A 26,330-nucleotide genomic window follows, 5' to 3' on the forward strand; every position below is an offset into this window, starting at 1 on the left:
CGAACACTAACTACTGTTCAGCACGGTGGCAGTAGCTTCATGTCCAACAGTTGACTTGATTCATTTCAAGTTTAACTGAAAATGATTGCTGAATGTTGGACTTTTTTTTTTAAAGGTACTTTATAACTTGACTTGTATTGTGTTGTGGTGATTTTAACCAAATTAACACACAATGACTTTAAAACCCAAGAATATTTGAGATGATTAACTTATTTATCAAGGAACTTTAAAAAGTGTATGGTTAGCTTGCAACTCTCCTAATGGACTTGGAAAAAAATATTAGTTTGGGTGTATGTTATTAAATTCAGCGCAGTTTGTTGTACTGTCACTTTACCTTAGAAAGAATCAAACTAAAGGGCTTCCAAATTAACTAGATAGTAACTAATCTTGTAAGAAGGTCATGTTTAATTTACCTTTTCGTTTTCCCCTGTTTGCCAGAGGGTCAGAGCAAGAGTTTTGACTTGATGTGTCTGTTTTTGGTCAGGTTCAAAAAGATCATCCCCATCCCCGAGCAGAGCCTTGTCCAGATGCTGTGCTACCTGCTGGAGTGTCTGCTGACTCCAGAAAACACACCACCAGACTCTTCCAAAGACATTTATGAGCTCTACTTCGTCTTTGCTGCGATCTGGGCCTTTGGGGGAGCGTTGTTCCAGGACCAGGTACTGCTAAGACCTCTTGGCATGTGAGATGCTTCCTAAGTGGAAAAAACAAAGAAAAAACCAGAGCTGCTGAAGGGTTTTTCCTTTCTTTCTTTTTGTTACCCATCACAACTCAAAATAGTTTCTTGGAATATTGTGTAAGGATCTTTGGCTTTTATGGAACTCAACATTGTCTCCATTTATGAAAAGTCATTTGAATGTTATTTTCTTTTGAAGGAATAATAGTTTTTCCATAAAGGCAGAGATCTCCATCTGAAAATGAAATGGACTGCGTTCCCGCTCAGAAACACACAGGCTGGCTGAATTTAAATCAGCAGGAGAGCCATGGCAAGCAGTTGCTTAGCAATCCAGTTAGTTCGGTACAGTAAGTGTGTCCATCTAAGTTATGGGATAAAACTGCTTTCCCCTCGGTACAAATGTACTCCACTTTATTTTCCCATCACAGATGCATTTAAATGCTAAGTGGTTTTATTGACTGGAGAGGCAGTGGTGAATGGAGGAGACAGGTATCAAGGGTTGGGAAGAAAGAGAGGAAGGCAGGGAAGTGCCAGCCAGCAGGTGATGAGACTTCTTCACCGGCCGAATCACATGGATGGATAGATGGGTCTGCCATCTCTCATTTTCTACCCTTCAGCTGCTGCAACTCCATTTATGCATTGGGGCCATTTATTCGTCCTTTGGTTTGTGTTCACACCAGTGTAAATCAAATGCATGGATCCATAGCTGCTGTATGGAGGAGAAAAAGCAGAGAGGAAGTCATTTTACAATATTGACCGCGTTGCCTACCCTCTGTGTCTCTCTGTGTGAGTGCAGCTGGTCGACTACAGAGTGGAGTTCAGCAAGTGGTGGGTTGCTGAGTTCAAAACCATCAAGTTCCCATCGCAGGGCACCGTGTTCGATTACTACATCGACCCGGAGAGCAAAAAATTTGAACCATGGTCCAAGATGGTCACCAAGTTTGAGATGGATCCAGATGTACCTCTTCAGGTAAATCTTAAACCAGGTAGCTCTGTGCCTAGACTCTGGATGTATGTACTTTTTTTTTTTCTTTCTCCCAGACTGTATGGATAATTCTTACTAAGTGTGTTGCTTATCACAAGGTCCCATGTAGTCGGCGGAGAGGAGACCACCGAATGTCCCTCATAACTTTTATTTCTTCCAGAGGCAGTGAATAATACATTTTCCACTTTTTCCTCATCTTGTATACTCATGGGTGCTATAGGCTACCAAAACAATAAGTGGTAAAAGAACCACTAATAACAGTTCCTGGCAAAAAGTTTTCAAATTAATTGAGGTTTTCTACATTTTGTCAAATTGCAACCACAAACTCCAGGGCATTTTACATGATAGACCAGCATGAAGTAGTACATAATGGTGAAGTGAAAAGAAAAGTAAATTTAATGTATTGTTTATCGCTATACACATGTACAATGACATTAAAAACAGTTTTAAAAAATTAAAAGTATAATATTAATGTCCCATTACTATGATATTCCTAAATAAATCCAGTGCAACACATTTTTTATAACTGTTTAGCAACTATGGCTCAACTGTGAGTAACTTCATCTCCAACTTCAAGTGTCAAAGGTTAATTAGTGAACAAATATGATGATATAAATTATAGATGGGGTCAGGGAAAATGCTATAGAGAAGTTTGAAGCTTGGTTAAGGGATTAATAATAACACTGACAATCTGGTCAAGAAAATACGGTAATCCTGGAAGAAAACCCTTTTAAATCTGCAACAAACAACAACAACCCCAAACGTATAAAACAAACTGCTCAACGCAGGTTCATGACTCAGTGAATATAAATCTGACTTTGTCACAAGATTTGAAAATTGCTTTTTGGACATTATCAATCCACTGCACCAAGATTGGGTTGTTTCACAAAGAAGAAATGTAGACATACCTCAATCTCGCTTTACCATCATCATAATCAAGTTTATTTTTATAGCATATTTCAGCAACTGTCTTGTTTCAGCATTGTTGCAGTTTTTTGGACGTTTGTTCCAGATCTAGAGGAGCATAAAATCTGAAGCCTGCTTCTTCATATTGCATGTGCATCACGAACAAAAATGTTTTTCTTTGTTTATTCACACCCATATATAAAGTTTCAAGTCACAATGTTAACTAGATTTTTAGGCTTTTGAATTCCTCCTGTCTGCAGGCATGTCTGGTTCCCACCACTGAGACGGTTCGAGTGCGTTACTTCATGGACCGCCTCCTGGAGCACTCAAGGCCGGTCATGGTGGTTGGGAACGCCGGCACTGGGAAATCTGTCCTAATCGGGGATAAACTCGAATCATTGGATGCTGAGAAATACATGGTCAGAAACGTCCCGTTTAACTATTACACCACGTCCGCCATGCTGCAAGGTAGGTGTAAGTGGGTCTGTTTTGCTTCCAGTTAGTTGTACAGTTGAAAGGGTAACAGACTGAATTATTTAAAATTAGGTCAAACCAACATCTAGATGCTTTCCAAAAGCTTTTACCTCAACTGGATTGGACTTTTGTGTTCTATGCTTAAAAATATCATGCCATACTCCTGATAATGGCTCAAAAAAGCATGATAGAGGTGCAGCTTGCTAAGGAACTAATATCTGAATATTACCAGAGGTGGAAAGTGTATATTTGAGACTGTGGAGATTAGAGAAAAGCCACAATCAATTCAAACTTTTGTAGTATGTATGTAATCATTTCACACTGGATTAATGGTTAAACTAAATACTTATGAGATAAAAAAAAAACAAAAAAAACAAAAACAAAACATTATTCATGTCCCTGATGAGTTTATGTAAATCTCTGACTGGATTTGTTTGCTGTGATGGTTGATCTGGAAATATGCTAAATTGAAAATCAGTCAGGAAACGGAGCTTAACATGGCATGAAGAAGACTAACAAATGCAAACAACGAGCCGATAATGAACAAATGCAACAAAACAGCCTATGAACTGACAGGGGTAATCAGAGGGGGAACAATGTGCAGATAACAAAAGCAGGAGGGCAAGTAACTGGGGCTGAACAAGGAAAAACAATATCAGTAAAACATTCAAAGCAAAGAAGATACAAATAACGGGAAGTAAATAATAGCAAAATAAAAGAAACGAAATGCAGAAACGGACCAAAACCAGGGATAATCCAACAGCAAGCAACACTCATCAATCAGCCATTATTTTATTGACCCTGTTGCATCATATGTTTTTCAAAAGCAGTTAAAAGTGTTGCGTTGATTTTGAAGCAGGTTAGCTGTGACTGAAATTCCCTTTTTAATGCCTTAGTTACCATTTAATGTTCAGAGAAGTGCTCAGATGTGTTGCTATCAATACCAGAACATCTAGAACTGCATCTGGTCTGGTTTTGGTTGAAAAGCTACAGTTTAAAACAGTTTTTCTTTTTTTCTTTTTTTTTAATCACTTGATCTTCTCTACATATATTATTATTTATCTGAAGTGTGCACTGTTTAATGCGTGTGAATCATGTTTGAGAAGCCATAAAAGGTAAAGCCAAAAGACAAAAAAAGAGAAGGGCATTCTGTAAAGTCTTGATCTCCCACGCAGCTGTGCTGGAAAAGCCCCTAGAGAAAAAAGCAGGGCGCAACTACGGCCCTCCTGGCAGCAGAAGACTGATCTACTTCATAGATGACATGAATATGCCTGAGGTAGATGCATATGGCACGGTGCAACCTCACACACTCATCCGCCAACACATGGACTACAAGCATTGGTAAGACCAAGTCATTTGCAATTCATCACACGCATAGGCAAGCTCAAGTACACACTGTTTGAAAAAGAGATATTTAACCTGGTAAATGTCACGGTAAACAGAAAGTACACCTTCTGTTAATTGTTGGGCCTTGTGCATCAGTAAACAGAAATTACATGTGGTATTAATCAGATTTTATAATTGTTTAAGTCTGACCTGAAGTGTAAATAAATGCATAACAAATTCTGGTAACTCTTCATTTGAAGGTGTGTGCATAAGACTGACATAATACTGTCATAACATAACGCGTGTTGTGAACATGAAGGAGTCTTCATGAATGTTTGATTGTTGTCATAAAGTGTCGTTTGGTAAATAATGACACTTTTAATACAAAATTGCACTAAAAGTTGCATTAAAAGTGTCATTATTTACCAAATGACACTTCAGGACAACAATCAAACATTCATGAAGACTCCTACATGTTCATAACACATTTATATAATGTTTATGACAGTGTCATGCACACCCCTTCAAATAAAGTGTTGTCCATTTTATTAGTAATAATTTTAAAACATAGGGAAGGACAATTAAATCTGTTTTTGATGCACTGGAACCATCACAGCTGACCCTTTTATGTCAGTCTCATTCACACCCCTTCAAATAAAGTGTCACCCAAATTCCACCTTTATTCTACACAATAGTTCAAGTCATGCGGTTATAAAAAATACCCCCCAAATCAGCACCTTTCATTACCAGTTTGACATTATTTTAAAATAATAATAATTATTATTATTATCAAAATCAACTAATATGAAACATTTGTGAAGAATTTTTCTGTTTTAACAAAATGTTAATGTAATGCAAAGGCGTTTTATATTAGAGGAAAATGATTTTCTTTTATTTCTAGCAGCTAGATAGCTTTTTAGTATTTGTAAATTACCCCCCTCTTTCAGTGTTCAGAGCTCCCTGCATCAGCATGCATATTCTGCAACTTTTATGAGTATCAGAAGTTATACGTGAAAGCTGGCCTGTGTGATTCCCTGTAAAAAGGATTTTGTTGCTCATCTCTCTGACACAGTGAGGCCATTCTGAACATGGTTCCACTGCGTCAGACACTGGCTGACTGGATTAGACACGGTCAGCCCATTAGAGATATGCTTGGAGGACTTCAGGTATGAAATTGAGAGGGAAGGAGGTTGCTTCCAAGACACGCCAGCTTAAGCGGGAGCCGAGGCGTCCGTATCAGGAAGAAGCACAGGGAGAGAAGTCTGTGTGTGAGCTCTGGCTGATGTTGGTGTTTATTTGCCTGCAAAGCAGTTGAATAATGATTTTTTTTTTCTTTCTCTTTTCTCCCTCTGTGTGTTCTGCAGGTATGACCGTCATAAACTGCTTTTGAAAGAAATACACAACGTTCAATACGTTTCCTGCATGAACCCCACGGCTGGCAGCTTCACCATTAATCCCAGGCTGCAGGTAAACTAACACATCCAGGATATTTTCCCAGAGCATGGCGTACCACTGGTTACACAATGAACTGGCAGGGGGAGACATGTGCTCCTTTTCTGCTTGCACATGCATCATGGTAGACATGGCAAAACTGTAAGTAGCTCAGAGAAAAATTATGACATTATAAATTGTAGAAGAATTAATATTATTATTCATTTACAGCTTTGTGAATTCAGTAAAAGCATGTACAAGGATACATGTACATACTAAAACTATGTTATTGCATCTCCTAATGAGCATCACTGCAGACTTGATGAGAAATCCTCCATTTTACAGGTTCATAGATCATGTTCAGAAAAAGAGGAATCATCCTCTGGGAACAGTTGAATGAAAATGGTATACACAGGCTTGATTGACAGCGCTAAGCCCTTCCTCCTGACTCTTGTTGTTTTTTCTTACTGGGAGCTGTCTGTTTTTTGTAAGACAAAATTATCACACATTATCTGTCTTATGTTTTAATGTAAGGACATAGACAATTTTAACAAACATGTAAAAAAACATATTTTCATATAAGCTGCAGCTTTAGGGACCAATTTTTACAGCTTGAGTGTGCTAGAAAAAAAATAGGAGGAAAATCACTCCAAATATTTAGTGTTCATATTATTTGCTTTTGAGATGTCATTTATTTTGAGCATAACTTAAAAATTTTGAAGTTTTTAAATAAATGTTAATGCCACCAAACAAAAGATTTGTTGTTGGCCTTGCCTGTGTGTACAGTAAGAGGTATGAGACTGGATATTTTAACGAGAGGAATTTGTTGTAGACATGAAGAAACGGTAGGAGACATTAAGAGGGGAATGTGTGTGACGGAGCATGCTGGATGCATTCCAGTGAGCCTTGCTTCTTTCTGATGGTGTCGCACATCAAAGCAACTTTTTCTGAACAAAATGGCAAGATGGAGGTTGGGGTGTAAAGGTGACAAAGCAGGCAGCAGACAGATGGCAAAGAACAGGCTCACATGTGGAATGTTTCACTGCAGAGACTATAGGCTCTCCTCAGACTCACACTTGTTCTCCTCTGAATAACAAAGAAGAATGTTTTTTTTTTTTTATCCTATGCAAGAACAGAATACTATCCTCAGTGACTCTCAGGTCATGAGTGGATTTTGAGGGAACAGAAAAATGTCTGCACATCAAATGTTTTCTTTTGAAAAAAGAAAATAAAAACCCAGCATTTAACTGAACCAAAGTAACACATGAACATGAAATTCTACCTTTGCAGAGAGACTGTGGACTCATTTGAGAATCTTCAAAGAGAAACATGAAATGATCATTTTTTTTTATTTGAAAGGGTTTGATTTTCATACTGTCCTTATTTTTTTACTTTTCCAGTTGTAAAAATGCCACACATGCCTGCTAAAAGCAACACCTAGACAAAGAGAGATCAATGAGACATTATCCCTGCACATCAGTCTGGGAGAGGCTAGAAGGCAATTTCCAAACTACACCTAAAAAAATTAGAATTTTGTGAAACAGTTCAATATACTTTTGCCACTCAGTCCATAAAGTGAAACTCATATTTTACAGATTGATTACACATCGAGTGCAATATTTCAAGCCTTTTACTGTTTCTCTTAATTTAAATGATTACGGCACACAGATGATGAAAACCCAAAATTACATTTCAAGATCATTTCTAAGCAATAAAGCAAAGGTGAGAAAGAGCAGTGTCCTCACATTCCTTCACAGAAAAAAATAAAAGTTTACTTCAAGTCATGTTTGCTAAAGGCACATTAAACTATTGATGCTGCTGTTCTTTTTCCACACCGCTTTTCCATTTTAGCTTAGTTTAAATAAAAAGACTCATTGAAATTAGTGTAAAAAGCAAGATTCAGTCATTCATGTCCTGACTGTTAAAACCACATAATAACACAAGAGTGCACTTTCCTCTGTTTAGCTTTATTCTTTATGCATTAAGGTAATAAAGTCTTGAATTGGGTATACACTGGTTCTGTGTTTTTGAAAAATTCCCCACATTCAGGCTTATGTAACCATTCTGCTGTTAGAGGAAGTTATCCATTCACCTGCAGGGGATGGGAACATGTTTTGGACTTGAAGGGGTCTTCAAAGTCTGCTGTGTGCGCGCGTGTGTGTGTGTGTGTGTGCGTGCGTGCGTGCGTGCGTGCGTGCGTGCGTGTGTGTGCGGGTGTGTCAGCGAAGTAACACATGTGATGCTGCAGGGAATTTATAAAATGCAGCTGAAGTCACACACTCTGCTGTGTGGATCTATTAGCATGTAGAAAGTTGCGCTACATATTTTTACAACACACAAATAACTTTTTATTAAGTCCCACAAAAAGAACTTTAAAAAGTCAAACTTGGTTGATATTGTGGTGCGATTTTGCCGACATTAGCACGGAGCAGGTCTGTCTCATTTACTCTGTCTCTTTCCGCAGCGGCACTTCTGCGTCTTCGCCCTGTCCTTTCCCGGAGCAGAAGCCCTGAGCACCATCTACAGCTCCATCTTGTCTCAGCATCTGAGAGGGGAAGGATTTGGCTCGGCCCTGCAGAAGAGCAGCTCCACCCTGGTCCAGTTGGCTCTGGCCCTCCATCAACGCGTCTCCTCCACCTTCCTCCCCACAGCGGTCAAGTTCCACTACGTCTTTAACCTGCGGGACCTCTCCAACATATTCCAGGTGACCAAATGCATCAGGGAAGGTTGACCTTGGGTTAATGTTCCCTGGAGGAGAAGTCAAAAGTTGCCTCCTTAAAGTTGGCTTCTTTTCTCCGACACCACCCACTCCTCCATTTCAGACAAGCGTATCCATATTTTACCTTAATTCTTTCTTCTTCTGCGGCTCTGCTTCCCTGGGCCTCTGTCACTAATTTCTCGCTAAATGATTATTGATTTAAGAGGCAGCACTGAAAGCTGGAAATGAGTCTGAAATAAGTGGAACAGAGAATACAATGGATTTGCTTTTCCATGGGTGCATAAATGTATTTAAATGAATATAATATCAGAGTGTTAACGCTATCAAGGGAGAGGCTTTCGGGGCAATATTTCTGTCAAAATCCTCCACGGTTTTAATGGAGGGCAGGCTCTTTCATTTAACACACTCTGTTGTATAATTAATGCTTTGAGCCACTCAGCTATAGGAACTTAAATTTTCATTATTCTTTCCAGGAGTTTACAGATGGAGCCCACAGGTCTCACTATTTTCACTATACGGAGCATATATAGGTGTTCTCATACTATTCCCATAAGATTTTACACACTTTCCTTTCACTCTTAAAGGTACAGCTTCTGTGTGTTTGTACCTACCTGGTAATGTCCAGCTTCTACCGAATTATATTAACAGGCACAATAAACTTAAAACGTTGTAATTAGCTAATGCTCGGCAGGGTTTAAAGAAATGCCACTTTGGTTGTTGTTATGTGCTTCGAGCACATTATGATGATTCTTGTTTATTTTTTCCTTTGTTTTCTTATAGACTTTAGTTGAATGACCTGTTGTTAATATATTTTGGAGTTTGGATAATTTTTTATTTTTGGTCATTTGATTACATTATTTTGTGGCGCTGTTGGTCCACCTATAAACAGGCTGGGTTTCGGCATGTTGGTGATCTCCGTCTTTCCGCTCGCTCCACCAGCACCGGGGACGCGTCTTGACGCGGTGCCCGCACGTCCAGTCGCTGTCAGCCGCAGCTGATGTTTCCAGCCTGCCATGCGGTATTTCTGTTAGCCTTTGTTTGTTTTTTCATTGTGATTTTGGCCTGGTAGGACCGGTTGTCCTGGTTTCGATCTTTCTTTTGCATTAGGTTGTTTTTGGCTTTAGTCTGGTACTAGTAGGGGCTTCGACGGCCCTGTACAGGGTTGGCCCCCTGCTGTACCATTTTGTTCTGTTTTATCGACTCACCAGGTCCAACTTTCTGTTAATACTTTTGGGGTTTTGTTTTTCTTTTTTTGGGACACGGGAAACTGAGGGCATTTAACTCTCTTTTTCTTCACAGAAAATCCGAAGGAGTTGAACAAAATAAAAACCAAAGTTCAAGAGAGTTTAAGAATAAAATATTTTGTTGAATCTTCATTCTTGTCTCGTGTCCTCAAATATGTTGTGCCCTTGGTGGATGTAACAATCGTAAATGTTTCTGTAAGTTTAACTTGCAAAGTATTTCATACCTTGCAGTAGTGTTAAGTACGCATGGGTGGGTGTTGCTACAAGTTTGAGAAAAACAATCACAACCTTGTGGGAGATTACATGGTCATTTAAATAAATTAAAATGGTAGAAACCTCCATCGTCTTGTAACTGGTGGGTTGGGAGTTCAAAACCCCAAATTGTTGTTCTCTGGCAAGACGCTTCACCCGCCTGACCCGAGTGACGGCCTCACTTCTGTTAGTCTGTCCTTATCAACTCTGGCCACAGTGTAGTTTACCATCATCAGCGTGTGAATGTGTGCATGAATGATTTTGGTGTGAAGCACTTTAGAATCCTTGATAAAACGATGTGCTCATTTATCATCTCAACCATTTAGCACAGCATTTCTTAAAAGAACATCATTCAGACAGTCAAACACGGTGGTGGTAGTGTGATGATTTGGGCCTCCTCCGCTGCTGTAAGTTTATGATTTGGCATTCGTTGCTATTTGTTCTATTCATGGGTCAACGATCAGAAACACACCAGTAAGTCCACCTCTTCGCTGCTCGAGCTTTTTAGTGCAACCTGCTCAGTTCATGACTTACGTTCACTGAAGATGCTGAGACATGAATTTCAATGAGCTGCTGAGGTTAAAAAATCCTTCATAGTACTTAACAAAAAAAGAGTCATTAGCAGTTATAACATGTGGATTGTGTTTAGAAAGCAGTTACTTTTTCACACAGGACCAGGTTGATTTGTATGTCTGTTTTCTCACAATTAATTAATCAGCTAAAAACAGTTTTTTGTGTTTCCTCAGGTCACCTTCATTCGATATTGAAATTAGCTTCAGGGTCTGAAAGCATTTTGACAAAAATGCAAAAGCTGTGGAAACCTATAGGGTGGCAAATACAGTTTCATCATGATGGCACATGTTACTACTTAATGTGATTGTTTATGCTGGTTATCACTGAAAAGCCGTAAGACGTTGTTAAACCCTCCAACGATCTCTTGGTATTAACCAATCGGAGGCATTTGTTGCTGGTTTGAAGCCTGTGGATTTAAACGGTGAAACCTGCTTGCCATTCAGCAGCTCATGCCCTGCAGACCTCAGGGCTTAGCTCCCACGGCCTTGATCACACACATCACCGGCTTCAAACAGATGTGATTTTACGTGAAGACTTTGAAACCAGTGTTTGAAGACACCATTCAGACCAGTTTGACAAAGTCTTTGTGTTTTTCTTTAATTGGCCTGATCAGACATTTGGCAACCGCCTGAAGAAATGGTGTCAAAACTGTCTGCTTGGACCAGTCCACCTATAGAAATATGTAAAGAGAGCTAGAAAAAAAAAAAGCTCCCATTTGAAGTTTTTCTTCCTCGCATACTCGAGTCGTGGCTGTAACACCTCAGGACAGGTGGGAAGAGGTGAGCCGCCTCACAGCCTGCGCCTGCGCCTCAGTCGAAATACTCCAATCAGGCCTCTGGTTTTCCGCACCTCCAGATGTGGGGAAGGGTTTGTTGGGTTTGTTGTGGCAGTACAAACACTTCCTCTAATTCTGAGCCGCAGCCCTAAACGGTTGTCAGTCCGTGTTTTCTAGCTGGACGTTTGAGAAGTTTGCCTCAGCTGAAATAATTGGGGGGACTTTATGTGATTCTTTGTATTTTTGTGTGTGTGTGTGTGTGTGTGTTTTTATAACTTTTGGAACTCTGGGATTCAGCCAACAGAAAGTGTCTCATTATGATGAACCCTAATGACCCAGAAAGCTGGGCTCAAAGGCTCTGCATGAAGCTTGCACTAGTCTGTGTAAAGGTGTTTACAAATGTGACAAAAAAAAGATGAAGGTCCAGTTGAGAATCAAGAACGAGTCTTTAGGGTATTGTTCCCAAATAACTTGCCTTTTTTTTTTCTTTTTTTTTCAGTTTAGTGAAGAAGTAAGCATGAGCTATTCCTAGCTATTTTTCTTCTTTTACCCCTAAGTTTTTTTTTTTATCCTCAGTGCATTTTTTTTTTTTGTCATAATCTCTCCTTTGAAACTCGACTCGCTTTGAGCTTTCAAGTTGATCGATAAGGTCAGCTTATAAGTGGGCATGTTGTGAGTGAGGAACAGCAACTAAATTCTTCTAACAGGCCAAGACAAACAGTTCGGAGACCAACAGGGAATGTTGTCGAGTAGCTCCGTTTGCCAATGTTCGTTAACTGTAATGACCGACGGGCATATCCACCGGCCTGTCTTCTCCACGTCAACCTAAACGAGCTCCTTGACGCTGGAGAGCTGCGGGGGGGTGGAGGAGGAGGGGGGGCGTTGAAAGCGGATGGAGAAGACGGAATCAGAAGAGAGTACATGAGACTCGTGGTGCAATGAGACCGGCGCCAAACTGTACTGACTGCTCTATATGTCTGTATGATTTTTGGTGGATAGTCAGCTGGGTGCATTTGTCAGTTGTTTGGGGCTCAGAGCAGCTGTCAGGCATAGAGGAGAGCGAGTCCATGGAAACAGACAGCCCTGTACGGAAGATGCATGTCGACACCCGGAGCTCTAATCCCTCTCCTCTGAGTTGAACAGAGCGAGAAGATGTCGGGGGGTGGGGGTGGGGGGTTCTGTGAGATAGTCGGCCAAAGTCAGCGGGATGTAGTGGGGGGAACAAAGTTCTCTCTCCTCTTGGTTTGTGAGGAGTTTTTGCTGTATCTTTATCTTGCAAATAGCTAAAGGTTAAAAGTATCAGCGCTCCAGAGAATTGCAGCGTCTTGCAAAAGCAATCCCACTCCTTGAAGTCAAAGTTTATAGTATTCTATTGGGATTTTATGTGATGGAACAACCCAGAGTAATGCATCACTGAAAAGTAGAGGAAAAAGGGTAAATACTGAAATTTTCAAAGATAATTCAGCATCGTTATTGACGCAACAATCATGACATTTGGTAATCATGTATTTTGGTTAAGCATTCCATATTTGGACAATTGTTCCCTCTGGTTTTGGTTGCTGAGCAGCTGGAAGGATTTTTGCTTTTACTTATTTTACTTTTGTAGTGTTATGATGCATAACCGTGACAAGGTATAGTTTTTGCAACTTGAGCTGAGCAGCTGGTTAGTATCTCAAAAGCTCAGATATCACTGGACTTACAACCCCAAATTCCTTTTTCAATAATTTGAAAAGAGAAGCTTAATGTATGAAAAGGGCCAAAAAGATTTTAGTTGTCAAATATATAATGTTCTAAGAAACTCCAAAAGATGCTATTTGTGATCAGTTATTTCTGTGGAAAGTGGATCAATTTTCTTCCACTAAATGCTCTGCTTTGCACCACTCTACCACAAAAAAAAAAGAAAACATGAAAGTTTGTGACAAAATATGGAAAAGTTTTGAGTGTATGACTACTTTGGCAAGTCACAGTATAGACCCATATGGTGTTTTGTTTTCTTCAGCTGTACTTGCGCAGGGTGTCAAGATTGATGCAAATAAACACAGAAACGAAGTAGAACGGCGCAGATCCGTGGACATTTTAGAGATTCTCCACTCTCCACTCTTAAAGAGTGTCTGTTTAAAATCCTCGCGCACACGTCCACACGCCCACATGCATGCCGCATTTCCCCATCTGCACAATTACACAGTGGATTTAGCAGCCAATTGTCACGTTCAGCAGCATCCGTAGGCAGATCGGGTTCAGCTGGCTTCACCTCCAGTGATGATTCTGCTGATGAGAATAGGTTCTGGGACGGGAGACGCAACACATCTGCTTGGCTGCGTCTCCTGGGTGACGGTACGCAGGGCGCCTCGCTGTCCTCTCCCTCGTCCTATGCAGCACCTATTATAGGATGCACATACCCCGTGGTTCTGCCTGAGTGCATCATCCGTGCCTCTGTGGGAAATCGGCCACGTCACACTGTCCTCCACCACAGACACATTTATCACCAGTCACCCACTGAACACTCGTTTAGGCTCATGACTCGTTTTAAGAGTCATGAGCCTTAAAACGGCTCATGACTCTTAAGTCATGAGCCGTTCTGACTTTTCATTCTTTCATCTGAATGAAAACCATTCTGGTTTTCATTCAGATGAAAACCAGAATGGTTTTCATCTGTTTCAAAACAGATGAAAACCATTCTGTTTTCATCTGTATTGCTTTTGCATTGCGGTTCGGTCATCAGTCAGTCGGATCAACGTTTTAGTCCAAACTAAAGCATCGCTGAATAAACTGGGCTCAAGTAGATTTGAATTCACCTGAAGAGCGCCATTTTTCCTGTTAGATTTGTTTCAACATCACCTCATTGTTAACATTTTTGGTAAACAATAGGAGAGAGAAATGTTGTCTTTATTTATACTGTCAATAAATAAAGGTAAATTTGCCTCACCGTTTTATGGTTCCTTGGGGGGGAGGAGGGGAGCGGAGAACCAAACCTTCAACCTGCTGGACATTAACTGCAAACTTTAGCATGATGACTCACTGCAAGGATTAGGTGGACATAACTAGCTTTTTGAATTTATGGCTGAAACTGATTTTTGATACAATAATTCAGAGTTTTCTATCATTTTATTAGATTTCGCCAAAAAATATTTTGCCATGAGAATGGGTTCTGGGGCGGGGAAATCAGTGATTTGCAGCATCAGAGCAAATCACTGATGCTGCAAAGGTGAGCATATTGAAATAAAAATGTTTAATGTAATATTATAAAAAGCCTTTAGAAAGTAACTTCACATTGCGCACTCGTACTTTTTCAGACTGATTTAAATGAAGAGCCCACTGCACTGAACCCCATTGAAAATCTCCTGGTTATTCCACCAAATATTAATTTCTGATAAAACATCAGTATTGATGTGTCTAAATGAATATGAACTTGTTTTCTCTGCATTATTTGAGGTCTGAAAGCACTGCATCTTTTCTCATTTTCTGCAAATAAATACTAAATTTCTGCTTGTAATTTCAGAGACGTGTTGTCAGTAGTTCATAGAATAAAAGAACAACGTTCAGTTTACTCAAACATATATCTATAAAACGTAAAATCAGAGAAACTGATAACGTTAAGTGATCTCTTAATTGTTTCAGAGCTGCATTTACTAAAGAACTCAGACATTTTTTGACCGGTCTGGACTCTCAGATTCATCTACTACATGATGGTCGTTGCCATGTTGCTCATGATTATTTTGTCATGTTTGCTTTGCTTATTTGTTCACAACTTGTAAAATTTTATGCATCCCAAGGGATTCAACTATGTCCTATTTTATGTCTAAATGAAAAAAAATTACTTCATTTATTAATATAAAAATGTGCCTTTGTTTGACCTCGAATCGGTCCTAAAATTGCAAATTTAGATTAAAAAATAGTTGCAATCTTAAAGTATGAAAAAAAAAAATATTTCAAACAATTTATACAATTTTGTTAAAAAATATATTTCTGTTGCTGTTAAAATTATGCAGCAACACATTCAGCCAGACAACTCCTGTGTAAATGTTGAAATACATAAAAACACAGAGCGAGGTTTGGTTTGGCACTCTGGCTCCTCCATGTCTGTGTTGGACTAATGCATCTCTTCACCCTGAACGTTTCTCCTTCGACTGCCAGGAAATCAGGAGAGTCTCTGAACTTGGAGTTCATGGTTGGGAACTAGGATAATTAAAGGGGCTGAAAAGCAGTAAAACAGCAGGAAGAGGCAAGATTCAGAACGATGTGGGAAACTCGCAGCTTAAATAAACCGCCCATAATGGTGAGGTATTGAAATGTTCTGTAGATCATCTGCTGAGTAGCAGCACAGCTTGATTAGAGTGCCTGGAACCAGCTTTTATAGTAACATGACATGCATTTAATATCTTAAATTTGAAACATGAAATCTAAGCAAAGAAAAAGAAGAAATGGATAAAAATGATATTGTTTTCTTATTTACTGCACAGAATATTATCCATATTTGCTCTTTTTTTAATTCAGGTAATTGGCTAAGGTAGTTATCCAATAAAAGGCTGCTTCAAGCTGCAGCATGAAGCTTTTATAAACATGTTTCATACATATTTGTTCAAATTATCATTATGTCATGAAAGTATAACATGAAAAACACAATATGTGGGGGAAGAAAAACATCTCTGCCTTCTTCTTCTTCTACTATTGTCATGGGCAGAAATCCTCCAGTCAGAAATAACCAATCGGAGGCAAAAGGAAGGCCATAAGGCTGAAAATCATGCTTGTGTACGCATTGATAAATTTGCTAATGATGAGAAACAACTTACTGCTACAGAAAAGCTGTTTATGTGCCATCATTTAACTAACCTGTTTGATCTAGTGTTGTATTTCTGCAGATGGCAGTAGAATCACAGGGAGCTTCATGGGTAAAAAAACAATTTTTTATAAATGTTGCATAATGCATCTTCAGTAGAAATGCCACTTAGAACTTGTCAAGTGTGATGGTAAACTGTTACATTAATAAAAACGATAGGTGGCACTTCTTTATTCTTTAGTTTACACACCATAAATGTCTGGTTTTTGAGACTCGACTTATTTCTGAAGAGTCTAACCTCTGTTTCTGCCAGCCAGCTGACTGCCAGTGTGCAGGAACAGACTGGGGAGAGGCCCCACTACATAGTAAAGTATGTTAGCTCTCTGAGAGCTCACAGACAGAGCTTAGTTTTGCCTGTTTAGGAAAGTCCTACTGTGTAATCCAGAGTCTTTTCATTTAAATCAGATAATTAAACGCCTGCCCACTGAACCTGGCCCACTTTACATAAAACAATACTTCAACAATTGGATAGCAGAAAAGTGCAGCTATTATATTATTTCACTGAGTTTCCCTGTCACACCTCCCAGCAACTGGCCCACTCAGAGCATCTAGTGACTTACCCACAGTCGCTTTGCTCTGTTTCCCACCTTGTTCTGCTGCAAATGGACCCAATCAGCCTCTGAAATAAAACCCAAAGCCCTACTCCTTCCCTGCTTTTTCTGCTCAGGGCATTCTCTTCAGTACCGGCGAGTGCATGAAAAGCCCCGCGGACCTGCTGAAAATCTACCTGCATGAGTCCAGCCGGGTCTACAGGGACAAGCTGGTGGAGGAGCAGGACATCCAGGCCTTTGATAAGCTACAGACGGACACACTGAAAAAGTTCTATGAGGTGAGAGTTTTTTTTTGTTTTTTTTTTTCCTAGAGTTCAGCGGGGGCAGACCAGAGCGGGGAGTGAATCATTAGGCTGCCTGTTCTGTATCTGGACTTGGACATCACTGGGCCAACACAGCGAGGAGGAGGAGGGGAAAAAATAAAAAGAATTTTAGGGGAAGAGCGAATGTAGGGCCTGGAGAGACTTAGGGGAGAATATTAATCAGTGAGGTACGTGGTCCGGCTGTCAGGGTCTGCACTGCCAGGCCAGCAAATTGGAAAACATTTTAATGGTTTCCTCTCCACTGCTTCCTTCCTCCATACCCTTTCCTGCCCTGTGTCATGCCACTGAGAAGAACCTGACACACATGCACATGCACTCAGATAAATGAGAAGAGAGACCATGCAACAATATATTATCAACTCCTTGCATATAATGCAAACTTACAGCTTCCCTCTACTTCCATGAAAACCAGTAGAATGTTTTCTGTCAGATACCAAATCATTGATTTTCTTTATCTTGCGTCCGTGTGAGGACATTAACAGGATAAATGCTGCCGGTTCTGTGATGAAGTCATTCTGAAACCAACAAAATGGTCCATCATAATGCAGTACAGCTTATTTCTCTGTCCATTCATCCATATGTCTGTCACTAACCGTAATCTGAGTTTGAATCAACTCAACAAACCTGCAGCTCATTTTCTTAGTTGATGTGTGTGTAGACTAAACATAAGCTCTTAGTTTTGATACATTTAATAACTAGAGGAAAAAAAAGATCAAGAGAACATTGATATTTTAGTTACTTGGTGCACCTCAAATAAAAATATACAGCGCTGTATGTTTTCTCCCCAGTTACACCTGCAAGCACGTTAAAAACATTTAGAGTTTTTAACGAACTTGTGTCTCTAAAAAGGAACTTTCAAAATGGAAGTTTTGTGTCCAATAATTTCCAGTTTTCAGGTTTTTGTAAAGCTTTCACCTTCTCATACAAGTTTTGGTCAATTATGAAATATAAGAAGAGCTAAGAACCAAATTCTATATCAGCAGCAGAGGAAACGCCGTAAGATTTTACTTGTATGAAAAAAATCTCAAAATGATTATAGGTCACATTTTTAACTGTCTTTAGCATCTTGTTAGCTAGTAGCAACACTAGCGCTCCTGACTCATCAATCTCTGTGTTTTGATAAGAGAATTTGTATCCTTATTTTAACTCTGAGTTTGCCAACATTTCCAACTCGACCTCGTTCTTTGACAGAAGTTGACATCTTAAAGGGATCAAACAGGGCAACTTTGATGGAGTATCTTCAATCTTCCTGTTATCTACTGAAAGTCTTCCTCTCTCACTCTATTTTTTTTATTTAGCTTTCTATCCTTTTACTTGAAAATCGTTTCCTTTAGATAGCTGCTTACAGCTGTGAGGTTCTTCATGTCGTTACTTTGTTCTTTACTGACAAGAAAAAAAAGTAGATTTCTGAGTTTCTGACCAGTTAGATTCAATCAAGTTGAAAATGGACAGATTCCTGTCAGAAGTCAAATTTTTCAGAACAACGTCTCTCATACACGAGTCACTTTTCATTTTTCCTCACAAACGTCTTTCCTTAGCAGACAAAATACACGGCTGAACATTTCGGGGCCAGCATGGATGAGAATTAACTGGGTCAGGCTCTGCGCAGCAAAGACATTTAGCCGTGTCCCTGTCCACACTGTTTAGGCCCAACAGCAATGTTCTGCTGGCAAACGAACTGTGTTCCCCTCACTGTTTACCGCTGCTGTGTGTGTGTCTATGAATCTTCCCCCCGAGGACGTGGAGGAGGAGCCGCAGCGGACCCGGGAGATGAACCTGTATTGCCACTTTGCCCGCGGGCCCGGGGAGCCCAGGTACATGTCAGTGGAGTCCTGGAGCAGCCTCAGTAAAATCCTGCTGGACGTTCTGGACAGCTACAATGAGGTCAACGCCACCCTGAACCTGGTGCTGTTTGAAGATGCCATGGCTCACATGTGAGTACAGGAAGTGAATGTTTTTTGTCTTCAAAGTATTTTAAGATTCAATGTTAAAACCAGGCAGCAATGAAGTAAATACAATCTGTATGCAGCTTAAATATAATCTAAGTCTCATTTCATTGACGTTTCATCTAGGAGTCAAATTGAATATGAGAAAACTTTTTGAATATGAGATTCATGCTTCTAATTCTGTAAAAAGATTATTTTCCAAAGGGTTCAACATTATCAAAAAAAACAAGCTAGGCACTCTATGCATCGCACAACACAAACAAGCTGCTCACTTCTTACTAACCGATTGAAAAGCAACAAGTTAAGTCATAAGGCATCTTGGAGCCTGCTGTTATCACAGCTTGAGCATTCAAAAGTCAGTATGCTACCTTTCATCCTGTCTTTCGCTCGCCAAAGTTCCTTGAACACAGGAAACGGGTCAACATATGTTTTTGAGCAGTCGCACTTTCTGAACAATTTCAGATTAGTTCTACTTGTCTTGAACAAAGAAGACTCTACTGACACCCAACAAAACCCAGTCCAAGTTGTAGTTCCAATGACAACCCTCAATGTGAATAGTTCCTCCTTTAAATCTCATTTTGCAAAAATATGGTTGAAAACATTTCTTTGTTTTCATGGGGCTTTTTTTCTGTTTCTCGTTGATATTAGAATTATATTTTAGCTTCAGAATCATAGTTAAGCTTAGAAGTCTGACAGCAATATTCAGAGGCTTTCCCGATAAATTTTCCGGCTGATAAATCGACCCAAATTTCCTTAATTTTGGAAGATTGCTGATTGATTGATTAAAACACGTGAAGCTGATTTTATGCACCGATTTTTATCTGCCTCGGCACAGGTCTACAAATCGACCACATTCCTCTTTTGCTCTGCTGTGAGAGAGGTTTGACCCTCCCACCTCGTCATGTCTACACCTTTCAGTGTTTGGAAAGTACAACAGTTTGAGCAAATAAAGTCCTGGATAAAGAAAGCATATAATGGAGAAAACAGAGTGCAATTCAAGAAAGCAAAGGGAGTCAAAATCTGTCTTCAATTGTTGAGCTATAGTACCAGTTGGTGTGTAAGAAGTTTAAATGTCATCTTATGTATAATCACTGAAACTAGCTGAAACATTATTGGAAATGCAAGAAAATGCAAAGCAGCTAAACTATCATCAGGAAGAGATGAAATTTAAATGTCAGCGCAACTGGAAGTGTGGAAACAACAGAGATTTGTCACTGTGCATGTAAAACATGGCAGCAGTTAAAATGAGAGTTGTGTTTATAAGCCGCTCCTTTCCTTAACGCAAACTGGGTTCATAATGAAATCAGGCCATCTATTAAAAATGAAGAGACACGAGAGTATTTTTTTACATCCTGTTTAGGAGATTGAAGCGTTCTGGAGGCCGGCTCAGTCTACACCAGAGGTTCCCAAACTGTGGGGCGCACCCGTGTCATTGCAGGGGGCGCGCGGGAAGCCGTCTGGATGAAAAAAAAAACAAAACATGAACACTGTATGCGCTGGATTTTTACCTTAGAATGACCAACTCTCTGTTATTCCTATGTCAATTTGATACAGTAGATTCTTCCACACTTCCCATATTTGTGTCCTCTGTCACTTTTATCAGCAGTTAAAACTGTTTAATCCGTTGTCAACATGTTGGAACCTGTTTTTCCGAGCCGCCTTTAAACGCAACATGAGCGCTACGACGCTCGCGCTGGTTTCCACCTGTGAAGGAGACCTGCTGCTGCTGGGCGGAGCTACGTAGGTTTGTGTTAGAATCACGGCAGCAAACCAGCAAAACGCAAAGAACTTTTCACAGTTTTTCCTCCAAACTAACCGACTGAGTTGAGTAAAGCTGTTGGATGCAGGTAATGTTAGCTAAAAGATGACTAGCTAATATCAATACAGAACCTTAAGCTTAACAAGTACCTTGTAGGCTACCGATGTTGGTGTCTATTTTCAGCTACGTACATTCATTTTGCCCCCGAAAAAGTCGATGCCCCCCCCACCCCCCCTCCACACACGTCATTTCAACCAGACAGCCATTTGTAATCCATAGGGGGGGCGCAGAAAATGTTTGGAAACCACTGGTCTAGAGAAAAGTTTTAATTTTTCCAGTTTTAATTTTTAAGTTTTAATTAAGTTTTAATTAAAACTTAAAATTAAGTTTTAATTTTTTAATTTTTCCACTTTTAATTGTAAACTGTGATCATACGGAGAGTGGTGGTGTAATGCATGAAAACGGACACAAACAACCACAAAGCAAAGCTCCCGGTGTTTGTTTTTGTTGGATGAGTCAGGTGCCGTGTTCAGCCAGCGTTTCCTCCCTCTACCTTTTCCCTCACCCATCCCTTTCCACCAATTCCTCCCTCCCCCGAATGTCTGCTCTCTGCACGCAGCTGCCGAATAAACCGAATCCTGGAGTCTCCACGGGGCAACGCGCTGCTGGTCGGAGTGGGCGGCAGCGGCAAGCAGAGCCTGACCCGACTGGCTGCCTTCATCTCCAATCTGGAGGTTTTTCAGATCACCTTGAGAAAAAGCTACAGTCTCGCAGACCTAAAGGTTAGGAAAGGATACCAGACAGCTCTTTTTTTTTTTTTTTCTTATTTTGTCACTTTATTTATGTCTGGACATCACCTATGCAGTTCTAACACATGGATATGCGTTAGAATATTCAAATATAGCTGTAGCTTTATGTTTAGGATCGCTGGCCTGCTGCAAAGGGAGCCTCTATCTAGGTGTCAAGTTTTCTAACATGTATTTTTACAACAGTGCCCTGTATTTATGTCCATCCATCATGTCACCAAAGCTGAACAGCAACACTCACCAGGGGAGGCACATTTCAGCACCTCTTCTGACAGGCAAATGACGCCTTGAGCAGACCTGAGGCATGCCACACTGGATTTCACAAGAAATGGCCATGTCTGTGGATTTTAGCTACATGCAGATATGTAGTTATGCCAGCAGGTGGCACAGCTTGCCACTAGAAACATAAAGCGTTACTTGAAGCAATGAAATGAATTTGTCATACAATAAAATACCCACTGTGTAAATCTTTTAAACTTAAGGGTATTAGCTTAGCAATCTTCTCCTCAACAGGTTTCTTGAGAGAAGTCTGTCACCAGCTTTTTGCCATTGTTTTCGTGTTGACGAATCGTGGGTCGTACATTTCTGGGTATTTTTCAACCTCAGTCAATAATCTTTGCTCGTTCATATTTATATATTGTTTCCAGAAATAAACAGCACTTAAAAAAAAACATAGAAGAAGAAATAACTGGCATATTTTTTTCTGCACATCTGATGCTGCCGGTCTTTGCTGAAGACAAGCCTCGCCTCAGCATGCTGCTGCCACCACCATGTTTCAAAAGGGGAAATTATGCGCCACACATTTTTTTGTACAGTTTTGCCATTGACCAGAATTCAAAATCCAAATTTTGTAGTATAAGACTACAGCGCCTTCTTGATATTTGTGTTGATAGTTTTTTTTTGTTGTCGTCACAGTTAGTATTTTTAGATGAGGCTCAATAAGATTTTCAAAGCATGAGTCATTGTTTTCTACACCAACCCAACTTTTAACTTCTTACGTTTTGACCCTAACCTGTCAAGATAAAAAAAATAACTGCTGGATTTTTATTGAGATTGAGTTACTCAAAAGACTCAGAGTCCACCAATAGGACTTTTAGAGTAAAAAGGGGTCGATGTCGTGATTATTGTGCACACCACTAAATAATATGGCGTGCACAGGTCAACAAAATGTTGAATATCAGTTTCCTTCAATTTCACTACTAGGCACTACTTTGTATATATCTATCATAAGAAAATTAATAGGTTGAAGTTTGTGGTTGAAGTGCAACAAATTATGAAGTTCAAAGAATATAAATCTTGTTTATTGACTTCAAACAGGATGAGGTTGTTTGAATGTCAGATGCTTTTGGGTGCTAAAAATTCATTTTATCATACAAATCTACAGTTCAACTCTAACAGCTTCAATTTCTTATGTTTATATCCCTCCTTGTCCTCCTCTTCCTCTCTCCTTCCCACCCAGACTGACCTGGCATCCCTCTACATCAAAGCTGGTGTGAAGAATGTTGGCACAGTGTTCCTAATGACTGACGGCCAAGTGGCAGATGAAAAGTTCCTCGTTCTGGTCAATGATCTTTTGGCATCGGGTAACAGCAAGCCTTTTCTGACTACTGGTTCCTATGGTTTCCAGGAAAAAAAAAAATTATGTTTTATTTCTTTATTGTCACAAATAACAGAGATGTCACTACTCCTCAATATGGATATAACATTGTGAGGAAATGGAAGGATTCCTCTTGTTTAAGCTCTGACATTTTAAGAGTCCAGTCCATCCAAGTCTTTTCTGTTCTTTGTAATAATTTTGAATTTATTGTGGAATTTATTAATTTTAATGTGATAAAATTGTCCATGGACAATGAAAACTACTTGCTGAACGCATAAAAATGCAAAACAGTTGTGTCTAAAGGGCAAAACATTTTCAGTTATATTCTCAGGAATTTCATTACTTCACTTCTTTGGCTTTGTTCTGATGTGACCTTTACCAAAATTTAGCACACTAACATACACAGTGGATGCAGAGTTATTTTAGAGCTTGTCTTCCTTTCTCTCACTCCAAGTACAATGAATATCTCCAGTTAAAGCATTACCTTTTAAAATTGTGCAATCCAAAGCCCTGGAACTTGGACAGTTCCTGAGCTGGTCAACCAGGTGGATCAAAGAGTGTTTCATGTGCACCAAGCAAACCAAACTAAACCTTTGCATATTCATAGCCATGTCACCCCATGCATACTTTTAGCCTTAACTCTGGGACTACAATGTCTGTTTTTTAAGATAGATTTTTTTTTTTCCTAAAAATGTTTGCTCAGTTTGAAATTAGAACTAGCCAATAAAATTTCATCCACCCACTTTCTATATCTTTAATAGCCAATTGGCATCCTCGACAGAGCCCTAGATCATCACAGGGTGTCACAGGGACTGATGAGACAAAATAACCATTCAAGCAAACACTCATACATAAGCGCCATTGAGTGTCGTAATTATTCTAACACGCGTGTTTTTGCGCTGTGGAAGAAAACGGGAATAGGTGAAAACATGCAGAACAGTAACGGCTGAGTTTGATAATCCAGACTTTGTTGTTGTGTAACAGAAGTACTTCCTCAATCCCGGACATTCAGCTTGGTTGTGGCTACAGCTAACAGCTAAATTCAACTCACAGATGGGCAAAGAAAACTGGTTTTAAAGCATAAGAATTTGTAATAAAAAGCTCTGAGAACAGACGGTGTTGTTTCTCTCAAAAGTCGAGCTTAGCGGTGAGAAGTCCTGAAGACATACTTCCCACAACGTAGTGTAGAGCCGCATCATTTCACTGAGACATGTACAGCCTTTATAGACCATAGAAATGTTTTTTTTTTTTTCCTCTCACATCAGTAAACAATACAACATGTTGTACAGTATCCTTTTCTTTATTTTCCAACTCTGACTTTTCTCTTGTCACTTTCACCACTCCTGGCACTCTAACACCGCTCTTAAGTACGTCACAGAGTACAAACGTAACACAACAGGATACCAAACTCATTCAGCAGCAGAAAAGGCACTAACATGTTACTGCATGTGGTTCTCATTGTCCCTTGTTGCTAAGAATTGGGATAACAGCCTTTCAGATCAGGGTCTTTGGAGGAAAGAAGCTGTTATTGATTCAGTTTTTATTAGCCTTTCAAGCTTTTTGAATGAGCTGGTGGAGACCACTGCTCAAGAAAATATAGTAACATTTTACAGGAAATGGAAAATATGTTTGGAAAAATCTTAGCTGCTGAAAAGCTGGAAACCTGAGTATATTGAGATTGTATTCCCAGACAGTGCAGGCATCTGCCAGTAAACACGCCAGCAGGCTGTGGTTTTTGGAAACAAGCCTTTGCCTTGCAGGTCTTTGTTCTCTCTCCAAGAATCTCTTTTTCATCTGCTGCCCTCACTTTGCCAGAAGATGATGTCTTTAACCTAGACTAGGTGATGTTGAAAATATAATTGGTTGCAAACATTAACCTCCTCACTTCCTTGGATTTGTGTTCTTACAACCTCAAATTTCTATGTCATGTTTTAGCTTTCACAGCTGATGAAGCTATATAAAAACACAGGCTGTGATAAATAGCAAAGTAATCGGTTTTACACATTTAAAAATATACATCAAAATATAAAATTGATCAACACATGTTTCGATAGCAATCAGAATCAACATCAGTGCAATACTGGAAATCAAGTTTCAAAAGAACAAAAATATAAAAACACACCACTAATGACTGACCAGATAGGTATAATAAAGATTTAATAAACTCTACCTTAACTCCAAACCTGGAAAGAGATGGAAGTTAAACTCACAGTCCAGGTGAGGAAGGCTAGAGTCAAATAAGCAACTAAGAGTCCAAAGATACACTTTATGGAACCACACAGATCTTCTGTAGAGATGGTAGTATCTGTCAACAGGCCATTATAACCCACACATCACAGAGCTAGGTATTCATAGTCGCCAAGAAAAAGCAAGCACTAACGCAGAACTTTGTCAGAAAGCTTGGATTCAACCAAGAGGCATGTGGGGAAAAAATGCTGCTGTCAGATGAGTCGTATGCAAAAGCAACACAATGTCTGGTGCAATCCTAGTCTTCCAGAAAAAGGACAGAATGTAGGTTTTCCTTCCAGCTGAGCAATTACCCTCAACAGATTGCTAAAACAACACCAGCGGAGGCTTAGGGGGTGAGCTTTTTGGGATGTGGAGGAACGCCAAGACCTCAACCCAAGATTTTAGAGCGTAGATGTGCCAACCCTGTCGAAATGTACCCTGAGAGACTCGATGCTTGATTGCTGCTGGAAGTCTTAAGCTCATATTCTGCAAGTGTGTGCTCAGAAAGAATGCATTTATCATAAAAACAGGTTAAGCTGCTGCTGCTGTGATGACATCATAGGCTAACTAAATTGATCTTAGTTGCATTAAAACTAAATGGATATAGCTGCTTGAAAGGGTTTTGTTCTGCCTAAACATCAATCATAAGCTTGAAGCGGGGAGCAGCTGGAGTTATGTTGTTAAATAATGATTCAGAAACCTTAGGTTACATGGGCTGAAGTTTCTTTGACTCATTATAGACTCATACATCCATCTGCACATTCCACGCTCATCAGTTACTTGAGTGGAGTTGTGACTTAAAGCAGATATCTGCATTAGCATAAGTCCTCTGCATGATCTCCTGCAGTCTCCACCTCTATTACCACAGCAAGATTTGATTTAAGAGTGTGCTCTGTGCTCTGTGCTCAGTGTCAGCTCCGA

The 26,330-nt window shown here is 39.7% G+C and overlaps 1 protein-coding gene across 1 annotated transcript in view; it reads left to right on the plus strand.

The window, feature by feature from the left end:
- dnah9 (dynein, axonemal, heavy chain 9) overlaps positions 1-26,330 on the plus strand; it is a 173,313-nt gene that overhangs the window by 62,059 nt on the left and 84,924 nt on the right. The window contains exons 42-51 of the mRNA XM_016676322.1: positions 485-659; positions 1,473-1,646; positions 2,828-3,035; positions 4,217-4,382; positions 5,732-5,834; positions 8,263-8,502; positions 16,866-17,027; positions 18,810-19,006; positions 21,397-21,559; positions 23,043-23,166. Coding sequence (XP_016531808.1) covers positions 485-659; positions 1,473-1,646; positions 2,828-3,035; positions 4,217-4,382; positions 5,732-5,834; positions 8,263-8,502; positions 16,866-17,027; positions 18,810-19,006; positions 21,397-21,559; positions 23,043-23,166 — 1,712 coding nt within the window. The remainder of the gene's footprint in view (positions 1-484; positions 660-1,472; positions 1,647-2,827; positions 3,036-4,216; positions 4,383-5,731; positions 5,835-8,262; positions 8,503-16,865; positions 17,028-18,809; positions 19,007-21,396; positions 21,560-23,042; positions 23,167-26,330) is intronic.

The sequence above is a fragment of the Poecilia formosa genome, unplaced genomic scaffold (genome assembly GCF_000485575.1).
Source record: "Poecilia formosa unplaced genomic scaffold, Poecilia_formosa-5.1.2 Scaffold4, whole genome shotgun sequence".
NCBI classification, from domain to species: Eukaryota; Metazoa; Chordata; class Actinopteri; order Cyprinodontiformes; family Poeciliidae; genus Poecilia; species Poecilia formosa.